The 21721-nt window shown below is 37.1% G+C and overlaps 2 protein-coding genes across 2 annotated transcripts in view; both read left to right on the forward strand.

The window, feature by feature from the left end:
* The window catches only part of LOC137389965 (ubiquitin carboxyl-terminal hydrolase 19-like), a 31659-nt gene extending 21812 nt beyond the window's left edge, over window positions 1-9847 (forward strand). The window contains exon 10 of the mRNA XM_068076166.1: window positions 8757-9847. Coding sequence (XP_067932267.1) covers window positions 8757-9352 — 596 coding nt within the window. The 3' untranslated portion in view covers window positions 9353-9847. The remainder of the gene's footprint in view (window positions 1-8756) is intronic.
* A 5036-nt stretch (window positions 9848-14883) lies between these two features.
* The window catches only part of LOC137389962 (laminin subunit beta-1-like), a 50048-nt gene continuing 43210 nt past the window's right edge, over window positions 14884-21721 (forward strand). Inside the window, exons 1-5 of the mRNA XM_068076163.1 lie at window positions 14884-14952; window positions 16381-16511; window positions 16718-16816; window positions 17534-18096; window positions 18759-18876. Coding sequence (XP_067932264.1) covers window positions 16765-16816; window positions 17534-18096; window positions 18759-18876 — 733 coding nt within the window. The 5' untranslated portion in view covers window positions 14884-14952; window positions 16381-16511; window positions 16718-16764. The remainder of the gene's footprint in view (window positions 14953-16380; window positions 16512-16717; window positions 16817-17533; window positions 18097-18758; window positions 18877-21721) is intronic.

Below are 21721 nucleotides of genomic sequence, written 5' to 3' on the forward strand. Positions count from 1 at the left end.
CCTATAAAGGATATCTTTCAAGAAATAATGACTCCTACGTAGGATATCTTTCAAGGAATAATGACTCCCATAAAGAATATTTTTCAAGGATTAACGTCTTCCACAAAGAATATCTTTCAAGGAAAAACGACTCCTATAAAGGGCTCTATTATTTTCAGTGGAAAGATCATTGTTAACACTTGTGGCAGTCCTATAGCTTGTTTGGTTAGCTCTGATCACTTCAGTGATGGTACTTTGAGTTTCCAATAGCAAGGTCACATCAAACATATATTATTTGTCTACTTGTGTTTACTTCAAGCAATGAGCATTAGACATAAGCTCTATGTAAAGAAGAAGTGTTGGCTGACTTCTCTACCTTCTCCGAGTTATATTGTAAGCCTCCTTGGTTAGTATGCGCAGCATCACTTAGAACAAATGAAAACAACAAAGTGTGCTCACTTAAAATTATTGTATTTTTAAAAAGAAACAAGTTCTTGAAAAAATGTTCAAACTCAAAATGTTTGCGAACATAATATGTACCACAAGTATAGTGATGGCATTTACTTGTAAAGTACACTAGCACAAGTACTTTTCGTTCGTACTCTTCGTCCGTACTCTCTGGCCGTACTCTCCGTCCGTACTCTCCGTCCGTACTCTGCGTTCGTACTCTCCGTCCGTACTCTCCGTCCGTACTCTCCGTCCGTACTCTCCGTCCGTACTCTCCGTTCGTACTCTCCGTTCGTACTCTCCGTCCGTACTCTCCGTCCGCACTCTCCGTCCGTACTCTCCGTCCGTACTCTCCGTCCGTACTCTCCGTCCGTACTCTCCGTCCGTACTCTCCGTTCGTACTCTCTGTTCGTACTCTCCGTCCGTACTCTCCGTCCGCACTCTCCGTCCGTACTCTCCGTCCGCACTCTCCGTCCGTACTCTCCGTTCGTACTCTTCGTCCGTACTCTCCGTCCGTACTCTCCGTCCGTACTCTCCGTCCGTACTCTCCGTCCGTACTCTCCGTTCGTACTCTCCGTCCGTACTCTCCGTTCGTACTCTCCGTTCGTACTCTTCGTACATATATATATATATATATACAGTATTTACACATAATTTAGAAATTTTTTACGTGTAGTTTTGTACACGTATGTAGTTTTATATTATTTATTTGTATTGATGCTAAGTGTAACTACTTGAAGTATTTACCTGCGTTTTTCAGCTCTGGAGTGAATAATAAATTGCAATATACATGTATATATGTATAAATGTGTATATTTATTTATATAGTTAGTTTTACTAAAACGCTAACTAAAAGAGAACTCCACAGTGAAAATTAAATACCTGTTGAGTAAAATAAGAACAATATAGGTCGGAGGAAAATATACTTGTCTAATAATCTCTATAAATCTGTTTTTGCGCAACCAGGCTCCTATGAAGCTCTTCATAGGAACCTGGTTGCGCAGGTTCTTATGAAGAGTTATAAATCTCTGATTTTGTCTTTTTGTTTATCTGTCATCCGAGTGTCCAGTTATAGTGATTAAAATCCAGCAATGAAAAATGCGCATTGCACTAGAATGCCACTCATGACATTCAAATCAAAAGCCTACAAACACTCCTAATCACTAAGTTAGGCCGTTCCTATCATTTTTAATTATCTTATCTATCCTTATCACGATTGCGGGGTACAAGCTAGATGTACATAGTATTACTAGATGTACATAGTATTACTAGATGTACATAGTATTACTAGTTGTACATAGTATTACTAGATGTACATAGTATTACTAGATGTACATAGTATTACTAGATGTACATAGTATTACTAGATGTACATAGTATTACTAGATGTACATAGTATTACTAGATGTACATAGTATTACTAGATGTACATAATATTACTTTTTGTGTTTGCTTTTGTTTTAATAGTTTTTGGAGGTTTTTCAGCGTTCAAATAGAGGCTGGCGTTGTATTTTTCAAATGGCTCGTGAGAAATTTTGGGAAGATAAATTGATGCCTTGAATTTGTGCTGAATGCAATGCTTAAAAGTTTTTCTTTGCCAAAAAGTTGTGTGTACACTAATATCGTTTAGTTCAGTTGTGCAGGAGAAGAGTTGAGGTCAGAAGACATTGTGATTAGATACTGAAAAACCAAAAGATGTTCGTTCCATCGAAAGCAACAATCAGAATGCAGCTATCCAAGCAAACGATGCAAATATTTTTGTTTTAAAAATGTTAATTTTTGTTTATGCTTGTAATATCATTATGGTCTGTTTATTTCATTTCATGCATAATTATATATTTGTAGCATTTAATTGATTATCATTATATAGCTTATAATTTTGTAGATTTATAGCATATTATTTGATAGCACCATTGTGGTTACCTTTACACGGCTTACAATGGATCGATGCTCATAACTCCTTTTCTATTGCACATAGAAAGCTAGTTTTGGCTTCAAACTGTAACAAAGATATCAATGAGTGCAATGAGCTTTTATTCAACAATGTTAAATATAGATATAAATAAACATATGCTTTCAAATTTAGATCAAAATTAAAAATTTAAAGCTCTAACAAATTGCAAAGGAAGGCACAGGCTATAATTTTATCAAAGATTAATTGCAACAGCAATTCTCTATTGCAAAAGCAATAGAGAATAACTGGTAGAGATATCTCTTGGCTTCCCAATGCATATTTTATTTTGAGATATTTGACAAGTTGGAGGTAAGTTAGCAGATTTATTCCGTCCAAAAGGTTTAACATCGCTTCACCGGCAAAAGAGGGCAAAATATAGGCGACATACGCTTCGCCCGAAAAGGGCTAAATTTATCTTCCCAAAATTCTGCCAAGCCATTAGAAAAATGTAACGCCAGCCTCTATTTGAATGCTACCTCCAATTGACTGCCACTAGAAAGGAAGGGCTGAAAAGTAGAGCGCCATAGCATTCAATTAGAGGTTTTATATGTGTGTATATGTCTGTTGTTGTATATGTCCACCTATAGCCATGAAACTCTTCGAATAAAGAATGTTTGATCTTGGAACCTCCCATCCGCCCGTCCGACACCTTACCAATTCAGCCACACGAGCTTGATAGATTTGCCAGGTGATATATGTCACTATATGGGAGCAAATACGCTGCCGCTTTCTGTTAAGGCGTAACGTCATGGAGAGGGGTAGCTCTTATTAGTGAGCTCACTCAAATTATCCATTGGCAATGTGCCAGGCTAACAGCAAGGGGCAGGCAACTGTCATTACCTCTCATGATTTATAAGCCGATTTTTAATACCGAGCAACGCTGGGTAGCACAGCTAGTTTATATATACAGTCAAACTCGGATAACTCGCCCTCGGGTAGCTAGAACACATGGTTAACTCGACGGATTTGTTTGGTCCGTTCCCACGCAACGATAAACTGCTTTAGATAACTCGACCACAGCATCATTAACTCAAACAGTTTTTTGCCCAACAGCTACGGAGACGGTCTTTATCGCTGTAGAATATCACTTTATTCTAAGCCATAGAGATAAACATCAACTTTTAGTAGTTCTTAGGCGTCATTATTATCACCATCGGCAAAATATTTTTTATTAGTGACTTTTCTAAAGGTTTGCAAAAAGTCAAGTTTTACCAAACATCCGTTTGGCAGTGGCCCATTGAAAGCAAGGGAAAGCGTGGAAACCTTCGGATGAACTTTAAATAAAATCGACAAAATCGATCTTTAATAAAATGCTCAAAAGAAAAAGATTTGTTTTTCTGAGCGTTTCAACTGCGATCAAGTTTTGTCTATTTTTATCTGAAAACGTCCTGACAGTCACATCACCTTAAAACACACCCACACATACCCACACACACACACCCACCCACACACACGCATACGCACGCACACACACACACTTCTATGCAAGAATTTTTTTCTCAGTTCGTATTAATCGTATCATTACCAAATCATCTTTCATTGTAATTGTAGCAAAACAGACTTAAATTAGCTATCACTTGATATTTACTTCACATTTACATTTAAACCCTTTTATAGTTGTTTTTATTTTTTTTAAATTTACTTGACATTCAAAAAACATTTTCCTCATGATATGAAGTTTAAAAGTTACAGTTGTTTAACAAAGTTTGAAAACCTTTAAAGTTGTTTTTATTTTCTTTCTTAATTTGTTTCAACTACACAAAACACTTTTCTCATGATATGTAGTTTGAAAGTTAGAACGGCAAATGTTGTTATATGTTAAATACAAATCAATTTTCTGTGCAAAGACTTTTTTGTTACCCGGGCAATGCCTTGTAGTACAGCTAGTGTGTATATATATGTGCATAGATATGTGTATAGATATGTGTATAAAAATGTGTATATATGTAAATGTTATATGTTATAATGTATATATATGTGTATATATGTGTATATATGTTTATATATACATTCAGGCCCCCTATAGATGTACATAGATGTATATATTTATGTATAAAAGTCATTTCCTCACCCATGTTAATCCAAACGAGAAGTATTGTCTACCCAAGCTCAGGTCTCCTACCAGAGAACTCGGAGTTTGAGCACGCATCAAGACTGTTGCTGGTATTTCGGTAAGCCACAGTTGATGTGCAGGTGTCATTACACCCAATGATCATTTGAGGTGCAGTGGGTTAATGTACCCACCGCTCCAATGACTACTGGAATTACCATCGTTCTTTTTATGCCAGCACTTTTCAATCTCCTCTATGGGTCAGATATTTATCCACTTTTTCCTGACACACACCGCACACCATATGCGTGCACACACTCTGACAGTCTAGTGTACCATGAGAGATCATCAGACATGCCAATAAAGTACAGAGAATAAGTATATACATAACTATTTGTAAAATCCATGAAGGTAAATGATTGGCTCATGTGGCAACTGGGCAAGTAAGCCGAATGTTGTGAGTTTGAATCTCGTACAATGAACTATTTTTTTCTAACAAACATTCATGGCTTTGGGCAAATGGACACACAAACTCAGCTCTTACTATAGTAAAGATTATAATGGTTACAATCTTGTACTCTTTGTACTCTGCCCTATGATATCTGATCGGTTTGCCAGAAATACGCTTGTATATCAGGGTCTCTGATGCATCCTCGCACAGTCTGCGTTGAGGATATTTTCTAGTATGATAGATCCGTGTTTGGAGTTGCTTAGTTGGAAGCCTTGCCCCTGCACTGCCATGATTAGTGTCTCTGCACTGGCTGTTAGGCCACCTTTGTTTAGCCACATACAGGTCTGGTGGAGATCGCCAAACTCAGATACTTGCTGGTGGTATGCACCATGGAAATATCTGGTCTGCCATGTTATTGGCCGGTAGTTGTAGGGAATGACCATTGCTTTGGCTTGTTCATCAGAAGAACAGTTTGCTGTTTTCTCCGCCATTCTGGATGATCCCTTCTACCTGACATTCTTTCTGCTAAGCCATTCTAGGGTGCAGAGATGCTAGTTTTTTCAACCAGATGACATGGATCATGTCTGGTCAAAGTACTGCCCAGTTCCTCATACGCTGCACTTTATGTCCGTTGCGATGATGGACCAATCTGCAGGGGTCTTATGCATAACTTCTTTCTCGTGTCTTTCCGTAACTTTGAGACGCTGGATCTGGGAGCATTTGTCATTAGCGTGTGAAGTTCACTTTTGAACTGGGAATACACTCTTGGTCGATTATGGATGAACAGTTAGTTCACTCTCTTGTTATCCGCTCCATGGTATACTGCTTCAGTTGTGCCATGAGTGCTAGTTGTTGCTGTTTGGCAAATTCTAGAGCTTTCTTTGAGCACTCCAAACTGTGGTTGGATCTTTCGCTGAGTCTGCTAACTTTTTACATGTTTTTACTCATGAGTCTCAGTCTCAGCTATCTTGGCAATTGTCAGCTATGGCAGTTTCTTGGCAATGCTATGTTGACAAACATGGCTAGTAGGTGTAGTTTGATTATTGTTTATAACACTTAAATTGTTGCTGCTATATGCTTTAAAAACTGTCTTGTCCCATCACAGCATAGTTATGAACCAAAAATAGTACATGTATGTACATACTGTATGTATCATGTACATACAGTATGTACCTAGTGCATAACATGATAAATATTTCAAAGTGTAAAGCCTAAGCTTGGAATGCTGAGATAAATTTCAAAATGAATGCTTAGCCAAAGTTTAACTAGACGGATTGAAGGCTACAAACCCTGCTTATGAAAGACTCTGCATAGGAAATTTCCAAGTTGCAAAATGTCTTTTCATAGAATTTTTGCTCTGAATAGCGAAAAAAGCTTCTAAACCCGAAATGCTCTGCTGGCCATTTAAATGGAGCTCTGCTGGTCTGAGCTGCTCTGTCAATGTTGGATGTCCAGCAACTTCTTGCCATCCCATTGGCCCATTTGTTTCACTGCGGGTATGTACAATGCCTTCCGCTCAGTTTCAGCTGCTAATGAAGTTTGAGGAATGCGAAGCCTAGCTTAGGCGACCAACTTCAAAGGTACACAGACATCATTCATAGTTTTTATTCATTATTTTTGTGTACTTTCTCTGTTCTTTCTTCGTTTAACGTGTACTTTTTCTATACATTGTTCAGTATAGTCATACCTTGATATATGAGTGATATATGAGTGATATATGAGTGATATATGACTAATATATGACTAATATATGAGTGATATATGACTAATATATGAGTGATATATGAGTGATATATGAGTGATATATGAGTGATATATGACTAATATATGAGTGATATATGACTAATATATGAGTGATATATGAGTGATATATGAGTGATATATGAGTGATATATGAGTGATGTATGACTAATATATGAGTGATATATGACTAATATATGAGTGATATATGAGTGATATATGAGTGCCCAACAAATGAAAGACTTTAAATACGAGTGAAGTTTTGAGAATTATTATGCCTTGAGATATGAGATGGTTCTCTATGCAGCCGTTAGGTGGCCAAGTATGCGAGAGGTCGCTTTTGAGAACAGCATCGATCGGTCTTTTTCGTCAGACCAGTTTGAAAAAACTTTAAAAAGGTCGGCTAAAAACGACGGAGAGTGAAAGCAAAGCGAAAATCGCTGAGCCGTAAGAAAGTAATAAAAATGGAACTGAAGACAAAATTAAGATTAGTGTAAGATTACAGTTTACTTTTAGTAAGCTACCGTACTTTTCGGACTATAAACCGCACCCCTATATAAGCCGCATCCGCTTTATTTTCCAAAAAGTGATAATAAAACAATACATACGCCGCACCTTTGTATAAGCCGCAGAGCTCGGGACGGTGCTTTTTAACGCGGCACCAACTTGGCTCTTTAAAACGGAACAGTGCCAAACGGCTCTATTTCATATTAACCGACCCTTTTTAACCTTGTGCGTAACGGAACAGTACCGTTAGGCACTGTTTCGTATTTTCTTTTACTGCTAGAGGCGCACTAACCGGAGATTCTGGCCATGCGCCTAAGCGGTGAAAGAAAAAGCTACAGAATAGCCGCACCCTTATATAAGAGGCATGGTTCAAATTCTCAGGAGAAACTTGCGGCTAATAGTCCGAAAAGTACGGTAATTCATTTACGTTAAAGTTAAAGTTTATGCTGTTACCTAGCGTCATAAAAGTGTAGCGTACCGAATGCGTTGCCGTCAAGTCTATCTCACAAGGTCGTTAGCCGCTATGTCTGTCTAGAAGGTAAGAACTCCATGCAGTGCTATACATCCTAATGTTACATGCTATTGTAGATCGTAACCACCTGATAGGTTACTCTTTGTAGGGAGGGAATTAGAACAATTAAACAACATTCTTCATCGTAGCATCCTGTTTTTAGGTAGTTTTTCAGAAGATTGGATTGATTAGTTTTTAGTTATTTTATATAGGAAATATGGCTTTGAGGTATGAAAAAATTGACATACGAGCTCAGCTCAAGAACGTATTAAGCTCGTATGTAGAGGTATGACTGTAATCTCACATATATTTGTTACAGGGTTGAAATATTTATAATTCATATGAATAATGTTTCTAAGATGCAGTTAATCTGCAGCTTTTTGGATTAGAAATGAATAGAAATGGTAAAAACTCGCAAGTCAAACAAGTTTTGTTACTCGTGAGTTTTTACTAAATGTTTCCTGCGGATGATGCAAAAAAAATGTCGTGCAAGCTATTCTATTTTAAACATTTTACACACTTTAGTCGTTTTTATTTCGATTTGAGCAGTCCCGAGTGCACCGCTATGACCTCTGGTATAGAAATCCTTATCTTCTTTAACAAAGAGCCCGCTTTAATCCATAACATGGGAAGGTCCATTGAAACTCCTCGCACGGTAACTCAATGTGTGCACAACTCCAAATCCGCTTCAGCCGTGTCATAGAAACATAGTGATCATGTCTGAGTTTGGTGAGGGGTTGGAACAGATTTATTTATAACAGATGTTTTGAATAAATCTGTTTATTTATAGCAGATTTTATAAATAAGTCTGTTTATTTATAAGAGATTTTATAAATAATTTATTATAACAGGGTCTATAAAAGATTTAGGGGTTGGACATTTATGGGGTAAAATGCATTCCTATTTAGGAAATGTTCTGCTTATGAAACGGCTTCTAAAACTAATGAATTTTTTGAGTAGATTTTCTATTGCATAATTATCATCATACTAACTTCTTTTAGTATTTTATTTAGACATATCTGTGTATTGGTTGTTATCAGCAATCACCTATATTCATCAATTATCTGTAGATATCTTCGTATAATCATAGCGATATTCATATTACTTTTTCCATTAGGTTGGAGACTTATGAATGACCGCTCAGTGACTACTATTAAAGATTCCAGCGAAGTTGTTTCTAGTGCCGCATATATTCTTTTTTACCAACGTAGAAGACCAACTATAAAGATTATTGACATCATGTCGAACAGTACTACTTCGTTACCACCAGAGACACATGCCGAGTCATCGAAAGAATTTAGTAGTGAAGGTGACGACCTTAGTCATACGTCGGCGTCTGAAAACCTGCTCTCTTTAACCTCTTGGACTTCTGCTGTTAGTCTCGCTACTGCTGATGAGAGTCTGTCTTTGGGCATGTCTCACACAGAGCCATATTACAGTATGGGATCCCAGAACTCTCAACGCACCCATTCAGATCAAGGCTACGGCTCTTCCCATTCTTCAAATCACATTCCCGACACAGGCATTCCAGGTAGTGATAAGGTAACTCCAAAAGGCAATGACAATATAACGTATGGTGTTGAAATGTCTAAACGTGTTCGTTATATTGACAATGAGAAGACTTTAATGGAAGACGACAATGCTGAGAGTCTTGGTATTGATGATATTCTCAAAAATGGGGTAGGCCCTGAAATGGATGAGATAGACCCTTGAAACTCTTACTGCTATGAGAGAAAATTTTCTGATTATCTTTAGAAGTTCTAGAACTGGAAATTGATCAATTTATCCAACACTATTCTGCTGTATCTTTGCTAACAAATTTTTGGATTGTCCTCTTGAAACTGTTTTATTGGTTACTTGAAGACTTTACAGGTTTTGTTGAAATTTTATTTTCAGCCAAAGACAAGTTGTAGAATTTTCTTTTTTGAGTGGTTTTTGCAAAAGTAAGCCTAATGACTATTTTAGATCGTTAGTTTGTAAGTTATAGTTTTTGCACCCTGATGGCATGATTGTTTCTGCCATTGTCTCCTTCATATACTATTGTGTATAATATTACTTTGTACATATGTACTTTGTACTTATGTTGTGACAGTTCAAAGCCACTTGTATAAACAATTTTAATATATAGAATAACTGAGATGTTTCTATGCCATTATTGCCAAAAGTAGAATATTTTCAAATGAATTAAGTTATCATTCTTTACATTACTTGAGCATTCCATCGTTTAAATAGCATTTAATTCTTATTTTGTATTACATTTTCGCTCATGTAGTACCTTCTTACCCTGGAGTTCTTATTTCTTATCATCTCTTACTCATGTCCTTAGGTACCCTTGAGTTCTTGCTTCGTATTATCTTTTTCCTATGCTTTTTGGTGAAGTAAATGGGAATAGCAGAGCTGGCAATGACTATAGTTAGGGGTGATACCAAGGTGTACTAGCACAATCTCTAACGTAAGTGGCTGGAATAGTCATTAAGACGGTTGACTAAAGGTCGTTTATTTGGGCGATACATGTACTATTCTTTACCTACCATATTCACATGAACCAATCATATGCTGTAGACTTGTCCTATTTTTCTTTCAATCAATCACTTGTGTTGTACGATGCTGTTGCTGCAAGCAGCGCTTCTAAGTATGTTTAGTTTATATTCTTGGTTTATGATTGTTAAATAAATGATATGTATCGCAAGTATCTAGATTACGTGATTATGATGTTATCTATATATCGGCCTTGCGGATTAGTAGCTATTTTTATCCGTGTTAGTGTAGTAATTTCAATGGCTGTATATGTTAAATTGGTGAAAATTTGTAAAATGTCAAAGATTTTTAGATTAGCATGTTGATTTTGGAGCTTGAAAAGAAGACATTGCAGGCTGACAGCTTCATTGTTTCAGTCTAGCCTTAAAGAACCAAAGAAACAAACAGCCAAGGATGTGCAAAAAGTAAATAAAATGTAAAGCAGTGACAACTCCCCATCGTGGTTGTGTACATTAGCAATTGCCGTAAAACCTCTTATTTGAACATATGTGAAGGCCAACGCGCTCTACCTTTTAACCTTTCTCCATTAGTGACGCTTTGCTAGAGGTGACGTTCAAATAAAGGGTGGCTGTTGTATTTTTAAATTTATTTAAAATAAATTTAACCCTTTCACATGCCAATTGAATGTCGCCTATATTTTGTACTCTCCTTCGGGCAGAGCGACATTGACTGTAATGGATGTAAGAAATTTGCTAATTTACCTCCAACTTGTCGTAGATTTCTAAATACATAAGCCCGGGAAGCTGATACCTGTTTCTACCAGTTGATATCGCTTGCTTTCAATTAACCTACAATGATCTTATAGTCAGTGTTGCAGTTTCTTGGAGCTTTCAAGTTTTTTGTTTCATTATAAATTTGGAGGCATACTTTCATTTTATAATTATATTTAACAAGGTTGCATAAAAGCGCATAAACCTGCAAGACTATCATTTTTATAATAATCTATCAAATGCTACAAATACCTTTTCAAGAATAAGTTACATAAGCAAACCATGTTTATAATAAGAATAATACACTCAAAAACTAAAATTAACATTTTTAAAACAAAAATATTAGCACCATTTGTTCGGCCAGTTGCATTCTGAATGTTGCCTTCGTTTGAAAGCATTTCATAAATTTTTGGCTGTTCAATATCTTCTACAGTGTCTTCTGACCTCAACTCTTCTTCTGCACAGTTGAGCTAGTCAATATTAGTATCCAAACAATTTTTTTTAGCTAAGCAAAACTTCCATAATGCAGTTTACACTTCTGGTGCAAGTAAAGAAAATCAAAATGTGTGTAATCAAAATAGCTTCAAAATTGTAGCCTCAAATACCTCAAATGCTCATTGGATCTTAGGCTAATCCATCAATATGTATCACTCTAAATTAACTTTTGATACATATTGAGGGATTAGCCTTAGATCCAGTGTTGAATACTAAGTTAATCACCAGTGAAACATTAAAAATGAGAGATATTGCTATGTGGGGTTATCAGGAAACTGCCAGCCTTTTTTGATATATTTTTTAAAGAGGTGTTTTGCAAGTTGAAGCGCAAAAAATTTAGAATCCCTCGAATTATCAGAAAAAGATTGCCTCTTTTCTTGCAACAAGATGCGCAAGAGAAGGACACAGTCATAGTATTGAGAGTTTTGTGTTTATCGATTAAGAAAACCCGACGTACTGTCAACATCTACAGGAATATAATAAAGTAAAACCTTGGTGTAGTACAAACTGGTTTATGCTGATGTGCTACCATTAAAGCAAAGCGAACGAAATAACCTGGTTAGGTTGTAGCAATTTATCTGGGTAACAATTGCAACCCGTGAAACCTTCAAAGTGGGTGTTGGAAAAATGTTATGATGGCATGATACGTTAAAAGGTACAGAGATTTAGCTTAAAATTCTCTGTGATTTTTACTCCCCAATACAGAAGCGCCATTTGGGGATGGGGATAATGATGAAAGCAAAAACATATGTGTACATGCAGGCAAAGGTCAGTTTCACAGGCGAATGAAGAATGTCTTTTACGCGGTAAAAGTTACGATTTTCTGCTGTGCTGTTTCAGCATTCAATTAAGCTGTCAAAGAAAAAGTCATAACTTTGTGCCAACAAAAGAATATGGTCAGAGATACAAAAGAAATACAAGTTATGAAACAATCTTTATATTTAAGCTTCAAAACTAGCAAATCTTTTAGATTTTTTACCTCAAACATCTCAAGCATTGCACATGTGTGACCATTTGTTTTATATGAAAAAAATGACAGCACAGAACCCGAATAGAAAGTTTTATTTTTTGTTAGTTGGTATTGAATATGACCCTTTTCTTCCAAATGCCATGAGTGACATGTTTATGAAAAATGGGTAATTTGTCTAATTGTCAATAGATACGATCTTTTGAATAACTACACACATATTTCCAATTCGGCTAGTAATCGCTCGAATTTGAAATTTTCACGAGTAATCCGTCTGCTTAGCTTACACCAAGCAGAGGATGTGCATGTTTCTAAGAGTACTGTTGCAAAAACAATGTCTGAGTCCAGTGGAATGGGACCTTGACAACTGGAAATATGCCGCACTGGTTTCCAGCAATTTATGGTTGGGTATCATTCCTGTCAACACCGGTAACCTTTTCGGGAAATTGAACCGCCAACCTGTAGTTTGCGGGTCATGTGTGTCATGTTAGTTTTAAAACTAAGTGCTATAAACCTAACTTCTCTGCAGTTACTCTCCATTGTTTACACATGAATCACTACAAGTACTGACATGCTATTCCAACTGCCTAACACGCCTTCTTACACTCTTAGCGAACTCCCATTCAATGCATAAAGAGTAAGTCATAATCTTGGGAAAATTATAGATCCTATTGGAAAAGCGATGTTTCCGATTGAATGAGTTTCCGGCTTGACTCGCTGATTTCTTGTGCTGTCATTGTTACAAAGATACTACGTGTTGTGTTGACAATGATTATAAACTAATGCACCTTCCCTCCACCCAACCAGGAACTCCGAAGCTAAGGGTTGAGTTTAAGAGAAAGAAAGTGGGAATGATGAGTGAAAAAGCAACAACATATATTATTCTATCTCTCTAAAAAAATTAAAAGTATACTACACTGCAACTATAGCCTAACTATATAGCTAGCGAGCCCTATGGTAAGGAGTATGTACATTCATGGATACTGGAAAGGCTTAGTTGGATGGTGGAATTGAATATAGTAGGAGACTATTAGACGGTACTACATGTAGATGGATGGAACTTCAGTGCAAACACGCAAACAACATCAGTTTGGGTTTCTATGTTTTCAGCGAGTCGACTAAGTTTTATTGTAACAGGAAACAGCACTTTTCCAATAGGATCTATAATTTTCCATAATCTTGAGGCGAAATTACACAGGGGCTACCCACCTAACTCCATACATACCCTAACCATACATATCTAATTTATAAAGCAATTCTTCGGCAACTGGTGAAAAACTGTTAAATAAAATGTTATTGTTATTAACAAAGTTGTACATATTGATTTACATAAGGAAAGAAGGAAAGCGGGTAGGATGCTTAACAAACAATGGTAACATAATCTCCATCAAAGTCTTCCCTCTCAGCTACCTAATTAGTTGCAAACATTCCATGTCAGCGTCTTCACTGAGTAAATGAGTCATAGCTCTGTCAAGGTCTCACCGGATGTCAGCAAGTTATAGGCACGTCTCGGTCCACGTGTTGCAGGCTTGTTTAGGCTTGCCTACCTCTTCTAGGTTCTACCAAGCTTCCAGGTTCCCTACCATGGTTCTATGATAACAATGCCTTGTTATTATGTAATGAGAGATGTACAATTTTTTTATGACATTCAAGTCTCACCTACGGATGTTCGGAGCATGGAAATTAATACAATTAGTCAAGGAGACCCGCGCTTGGTCAAGTTGAGTCACTCTACCATAGCCAGTGTATGCATCCAAAACAATAAGACAATCTTGTTCAACGTAATGCTTTTTTAATCATAAGAAGGCTAGATAAATGCTGATATTTTTAACCGTGTAAAATGTTTATTTATAGTAAAAACTTTAAACAACTTCTTTTGGTCGAGAAGCTCAAGTAGTATTCTTGATCCTCTCCTCAACACCTTAATGAAATGGAAATTCCTTTATTTTCTGATTTTTTATTTCTGACTTGCACTTATTACTAGTTTCACATTTTCAGTATGTGTTTTATTTGATGCCACTATTAATAAAAATGACCAACTTTTTTAGAGTGTATGTATCTGTGGCCTTGTTAGTAGGCTGTTAAATTGCCTTAAATTGTGAGAGTGGCATGCAAGGATGGACCTAAAAGAGCTGATGGAAGAGAATACTCTCATAGTAACTTCATACAAATGCATAGGTCGTTCTGCACAGGATGAAATTGTACGCTCGAACTACACCCATATTCGTAATCGCACGACGTCACACAAATCATAAATGTACTGAAGTGGGACGGGACAAAACTCGCTCTCCTACAGCGTGGCTACTAGCCGTCGTCACAGTGCTTTGTTTATGCTCCCTATTCCGCCCAATTCATCCTTTGCCCCGCCTATTCTTCTTCGCCTATTCATAATTATTTAGCAAAGCTCTACAATGTAACGGCTGCTTACATTTTTAACTGCCAAAGCACAGCCATTAATAGGGTTCACAGGCTTAAAGCCGTCTGTTCATCGAAACAAAGCATGTCTGCAAATTTGCAGTCAGTTTACAGGATAAACTCAAGGGTTGAAAGAGCCGTTTACGGGATCTATCCCTGGATACTGCTAACTGCTAGTGCAAAATCAGGTATAGTTGTACTTTTATGCAAACGGCTAAGCATATCCGTTGTTCAGTTGGTAATTAACTTTTTATCGCTATGTTCAACTGTTTTTAAAGCATGACGACTTCAGATATATATTAATTGCACACTGATAGTTCCATTTCTGTTGGGACTTTTTATGCTATTATTGAACCTTTTACTACGCAGAGAAAAGCATAGGATTTAAGTTGAAACATTTAATGATGTTCTTTTGTTATGATTACATTTTGCTCACATTGCTTTAAGGTAGCATGAATTCCCTTATAGGAAATATTTGTTATTGCTGTGTGGTTCTGCCATTCTAGACAGAACATTTTAAATCAGCATCAAAGGAAATCTGGTTGTTGTACAAATTGGTTTTTACTTTTTTTCAACTTATAATGCTGCATAAATAATTGGAAACCTTGTTTGTATCATATAAAAAGTTACTAAAGAACGCTTAAATATATTTTAAGAATATAGGCTAGTATATCACATGTCACTCATTTAGTTTATTGTGTGTTGGAAATGCAGCAGGTAGCCACAGTACGTATGCGCCATAAGTTTGTTCTGTATATTAACTGCCATCTACCAGCGCTGTAAGTCAGCGAGAGGGCGATGTTTGGTTAAAATCGATCTTCTAGCTATGCAAGGTTTTACAGAGCTATTTTTAGCCCAAGCGATAGATATAGTATAATGACAAGCTTTGCAGACAGCTTGCTTGTCACTGACAGGAATGACCGGATCATTTCTGTAATTCTATCTTCACCAGTGATGAGAGTGAAACTGAGCAACATTTTTTCAGTGCAGTCATTGTTCGACTTACTATCATAGCATAGAATTACAGCTAATACATCAGGCTCTAATGTGGCTGCCTTGATAGTGTTCCCTCAGTAAAGTTGATTGTGTTCTTGCATGGATATGGAACTTGCTGGCTATTCTCCATGACTTCTCTTTTCTCAGTTTCTAAAATCAGTTAGTGCATAATACAGTTTTCTTTAATGTTATACAGCTGATACTGGATGCCATATAGCACTGCATCTTCTATCACTGATAGGATCATTTTTAATTGCACTCGAGTGAGCTGATGTGTTAAAATTTTGGAGGCAAAGACACTGATAGCCTGCGACTAATTTGTCGTGGCTATCATGAATATTCATGGCTTACTCTAATTTAAGATACACATAATTTTACATTGTGTAGCTAGCTACTCTCTCTCTCTCTCTCTCTGGTAAAGTCATTGAATATTTTAAATTGCTTTATTTGTTAAGGACAGGTTTACTCTGTGGTTGTTGATTTGCTTGAGATAATGCTGTGTTTTATCCGTTTTTGCAAATCATGAAACAAAATTTTACAAAGCGTTTTTCATAAGCAAGACATAATGCATATTGCCTTTTAAATCTGTTCAGAATTTTTCAATTTCTGTAGAATTTTAGAAAGAGCTGGCGAGTGAATGTGGATTAGCAGTGCACTGCATACAGACCAAGACAAGAAGCTAACTCACACGACTTAACTAGTAGGAAGAAAGGCAAAGCGCTAACAATAGCAGTGCACTAATAAACCTGAGGTAGGGGCAATAATTAATGAACAGATTATGTAGTCAAGTATTAGGGAACTGAGAGGACAAATTCTATTGCAACCTGAAGGGATTTTGGCTGAACGATCTGAACAAGCCTCTGGTTTAACTTGTGCTTTGATTAACAATAATGATAGTAATTTATACGTAATGCTATGTATCTGGCCTTGTTGATAGCTAGTCACTAATGTTTGTAGTACTAGAGCGAAGACTGTACAGAAGGTGCGGAGCTGCTGAGGACAAAATGAGACTCCGGAGCAGTGTGGTTGTTATATTATTACTGGCTACTCTACAAAGTAAGCACTGATAGACACGTTCATGAACAGACAGGAGAGAAAGAGAGAGAGAGTGACAAGAATGGGAGGGTGTGAAGCTAGTTTTGTTTGTCACACCTGTCTGCGATTGGTTGGAAGAGAGCAAGAAAAAGTTAATTATAAGTTGTGAGATGAAAATTGTGTTGGGAGTGGTGGAAGGTTGTGAAATAAAGCTTATTTGTGCAGTAAAAACAGGGGAGTAGCTAAAATAGTAGAAATGAAATTTTTTTGACACGTATTCGGATTAGGAGGAGTAATGTAAGTGAAGTAATGTGAAGTGAAATTACTGCACAACCTAGAATGAAAATAGTAAGTAGGAGATAATGTAAGGTTGTTTGAGACATCTGGGGAGTAGGAGAGAAGGAGAAGACGTGAAGTGAGGTTTGGAGTGCGTGTAATGAAAGGGTCCCTGTTCTATGAATGACTGGAAGCACTGTCTGGTTGCACTCACAGCCTCACAGTCCCCCTCTTGTAACTTTGCCACCCTTGCGGTCTCCTCTCTCTAATCATAAACAGCCACTCCATCCTATAATAATCTCCCGAGTCAGTAATTAAACAAAAGACGCTTTCATAGATATTTCCTTTTTGTGCTGTATGTACGTAGATACCAGATCAATATCGTCTGTATCCCAAAATATTCCAAATGCATGAATATAAGGAAATTTGAGTCTCCTATTAATACTCGCTGGTATTTTTTAGCATCTGTGCATTGCCAGCTGAGTGGCTCCCAGCCATCATGTTTGGGGCGTAGCTGTTACCCAGCCACCGGCAACTTGTTAGTTGGCAGAGAGGACAATTTGAAAGTCAACTCAACGTGTGGGCTGAGGCGGGAGGAGCAATACTGTGTCGTCGGAGATGTGAGTGACTCTAATAAGAGTTGTTTCACATGCGACTCCCGACAACCTTGGTCTGAATCCAACCCAAATAGTCACAATGTGACAAATATCGTTACAACCTTTTCTCGGGACCGATTGCGAAGATGGTGGCAAGGTCGAAACGGAGAGGAAAGCGTTTCCTTGCAACTTGACCTCGATGCTGAATTTCACTTCACTCATCTCATTATCACCTTCAAGACATTCAGACCAAAGGCTATGTATATTGAACGATCGTTCGATTTTGGAACCACCTGGAAAGACTACCGGTACTTCGCGGAAGACTGCAATCTGACTTATCCTCAAATATCTCGAGGACCGATCTCGCTGGATAATCCAGTGATATGCGAAGAGAAATATTCTAATGTGCTGCCAGCATCAAGGGGAGAGGTAAGAGAGTGCTTGCTTGAAGACCAATTGCCCAATAGTTTTCTTGTCAACCACCAACAGTAATTAATTTATAAATTTAATAATTTCTCTGGTTAAACAAAGTGCATACACTTTAGCTGATTAATTAGACGATGAGCAGATTGTTGTTCAGACTCGAGATTCCCTCTTCTATTCTTCTTTGTTCAGGACAAATTAGATAAAATCTAGTACATATGCTGCTTACGCTGACCTGATTTTGTCATAAATAATAAATAGAAATCCACCAGTATGGCAGCAAGTCTCATGCTGTCTCTACTTGGTAGGAGAGTCGAGAGAACTCATTCAACACTGTAATGTTATACTTAAGAAGAGATGCAAGGACAGCCTAATAGACAGCGGCACTAGTTAGAACATTACAGATTAATTGTTTCTGTAAATCACATTATCAACAAAGAGCTATACATATCTTATATGTTATATAACCACTTCTCAAGCAATTGCTATTGTGTGTGTCATTTTACGTATCATGACCTCAATCTACATTGAAATATGCTTCTGATTATAGGCCTGCACAGCTGTAGGTGCATATGTGTTCAAACTGTTAGACGCCTGCACCTTTAGTTAGTAAATATTTTGAATAATCTTGTCAATTTATGACGGAATTGTCTGTTCTTCTGCCACAGGTCGTATTCAAGGTGCTCTCTACTCAAATGGACATTAATGACCCATATATTCCTCAAGTGCAAGACCTTCTTAAGCTTACCAACCTCAGAGTGGTCTTTCAAAAGCTTCATACCCTAGGTAAGTGCTAGGTTTACTATTGGATGGACATCTTGTGCCTTGTTCGCCATATCCACTGAGTTTGCGATCTTCGAAATCGTAGCTTCGTTGGCCGACTGTTAGCCCGATGTGCATGCCTTCCATGTCATCAAAACTAATAAGAAAGGATCCATCAAAATAGCCTGAGGCAAGTTTCGTTGGCCAAGAAGGATGTATATGCAGGTATTATCAGGAATAAGCCATAAATACATGAGATTGAGATGGAAGCATATACGCTCTACCTTTGTAGTCACCTAGGCACCGTTGCAGTGCTCGATATCGAACATCAACACCCTAAACTATCGACCTTTGTAGCCAGGACTTGCGTTTTCAGGTGTCCATTTTCAACCTGTCATTTTACTCCGAAGGTTGTCAATTACAGTGCACCCCCGAGATACGATGTTAATTCGTTCCAGGGTTGGCATCGTATGGTGAAAAATTCGTATATCGGGGTATATAGACCATTGTAATTAAACAATGCAAACACTCCCTGGTGAAAATCGTCAAATTTTTTTCATAAAAATGTGTACATATTGACAATTAGCAACAAAATAGTATGTTAACTTTAGTAATTATAGTTACCTACAGAAACTGTATTGTATTTAGTGTATTTTAATGGTTATGATCTGCAATAAAACGCAAAATTATAATGTGTGTACCAAATGCATAACGTACGGTAAGGAGTTCTTGCCTTCAAAAGGTACGCATAACATAAACTTTGAATTCACTTCAAGTAAGTTTAGCTTGCTAAACCTACACTTGAAACTAAGTTTTAGTATGTATCAACTTTTTATCACGAAATTTTATCCTTCAGCAGTTCATATCTTCACTTTCACTATAAACTTTAGCCTATCTGTTTGAAACCTTTTTCAACCTAAATCAATAAGGCCGAGCGATGCAGTTATAGAAAGCGGCCCCTCGCACACTTGACCATTTAATGGCTACCGAAAAGAAAAATAAAATTTTATTTTCTATACAGGACGTACATACCTTTGGAGTAACGTGGCTTTAGCTGGTACATGTAGCGAGTAAAGCAGAGATGAGGCAAAAGCGTATCAATGCTAATTATGGTGCTGTGCACTTGAAAATAAATTTAAAACGTAATGAATTGGAATTTTTTAGTAGGCTAAAAGAAGTTGTCCATTCCTGTCCAATTCTTCTACCTTTTCTACGAAAAAAATTGATGGTGCAATGCAGAAAATTTCTAGCTAGCGCTTGTAAAAGGATCCAGAGAATGTGGTACAGTAGTTTGTCTTGTATGAAATGTGCAAAAGAATCAATGTAACTATACATACAAAGTTTGTACGTATTTATACCCTAGGGGGGACAGGGCTTTAGCAAGTTTCAGAAAGTAATGTGGATGCTTCAACTATCCTGAGTAGCTAGTTATATGAGTTACATACATACATACGATGAATTGTATTCACGTAGAAGATAACAAGCCCATATGCAAAGACATGGTTAAACAAGAGAATAAAACATAAAACCAAAAGGAAACAAATAAAATGACTAAAATATGAAAAACATGCCACACAAGAGATAAATAATATATATTATACATGCATTGTTTTAATGTACCAGTCCACATCAGTAAATTAAACACTCAAAATATTTCTGCGAATGTGGGGTTTTCCGTATCTTCTACATCCTTGCCTTTACTAAATGGTTGCTCCTTTTGAATGCTGATCGCGTGCATGACCTAGCTCATTCAAATCTTCTGTCGGAAGCTCTTTCTTGTGCTTGCTTTAATGGAGTTCTTGTTTTAATAATAATTGCATAATAATTGCAAATGCTGATTGGTTGCGATCATATTCCTTGACAATGTCAATAATACGGGTCCCTTCTTATTTACGACATCCAACTTCGTTGACATAGAAATCAATTTTCCTTCGTTTTGTAACGTTTGGATCGGTCTCAGATTCCATAGATAACGAATTAAATGTAGATACTTGTAGTTATATACGTATGCTGACTTGAAAGTTTATAGCAAAAGCTATAATAACGCTACAAATGAATATTTGCTCTCGCTTGTGCATTTTACACGAAATTTTCCACGCGGATATGAGAGAAGTCGATCATCGTGTCTCTTCTAAACGTTCTAAGAATGTTTTCGGCAAACTATATTTCGGTGTCTTTTTTATTTCGACGTGTGTTATGAGCACACCGACGGCCAAATTTTAACTCGGGCGAAACTTTTCTCAAATTCGTATGGTGAAATAAAATTCGTATAGCGAGGTGAAGATATCACGATGTTTGACTTCGTAAGGTGAAAAAATCGTATATCAGGGTAATCGTATCTCGAGGGTGCACTGTATATGACAGCGATTTCTTTTTTGTTATTGGCGGTTCTGTATAGACTGTGCCCAGAAATTAATGCATTCTTGTTCCTAAAGACAACAGTTCATATACTCTAAACTAGTGATGTCTACTAGCTGACTTGTTGGAAACAAACATGGACAGGAAGTGGCCTGTTTGCTGCGCGTATCATATGTATCTGTCTGATTCACTGTGGTGGCTCCATAAACAATTGCATAACATTGAACAGTTTAACACACTCAGTTTAGTCTTAGATCATTACATAACGACACCTGATTCCTGATGCAAGTGCCTGATTTGAGTGCAGAACTAAAAGTGATGTCTCAGAACTAAAAGAATGTCTCTTTAATTTCTACCTTTTTCGGACCCAAACATATGATGAGTTCAACCAAGCTTATTATTGGTTACTGGTATCTGTCATCCTCTCGCATGGCCGTAGAGATAGTCTTGTACTGTCCCACCGGAACTATCTTCACCTAGTAACTGCTACTACCTTCTAATTAGTAATAAA

Source organism: Watersipora subatra, chromosome 3 (genome assembly GCF_963576615.1).
Source record: "Watersipora subatra chromosome 3, tzWatSuba1.1, whole genome shotgun sequence".
Classification (NCBI taxonomy): domain Eukaryota; kingdom Metazoa; phylum Bryozoa; class Gymnolaemata; order Cheilostomatida; family Watersiporidae; genus Watersipora; species Watersipora subatra.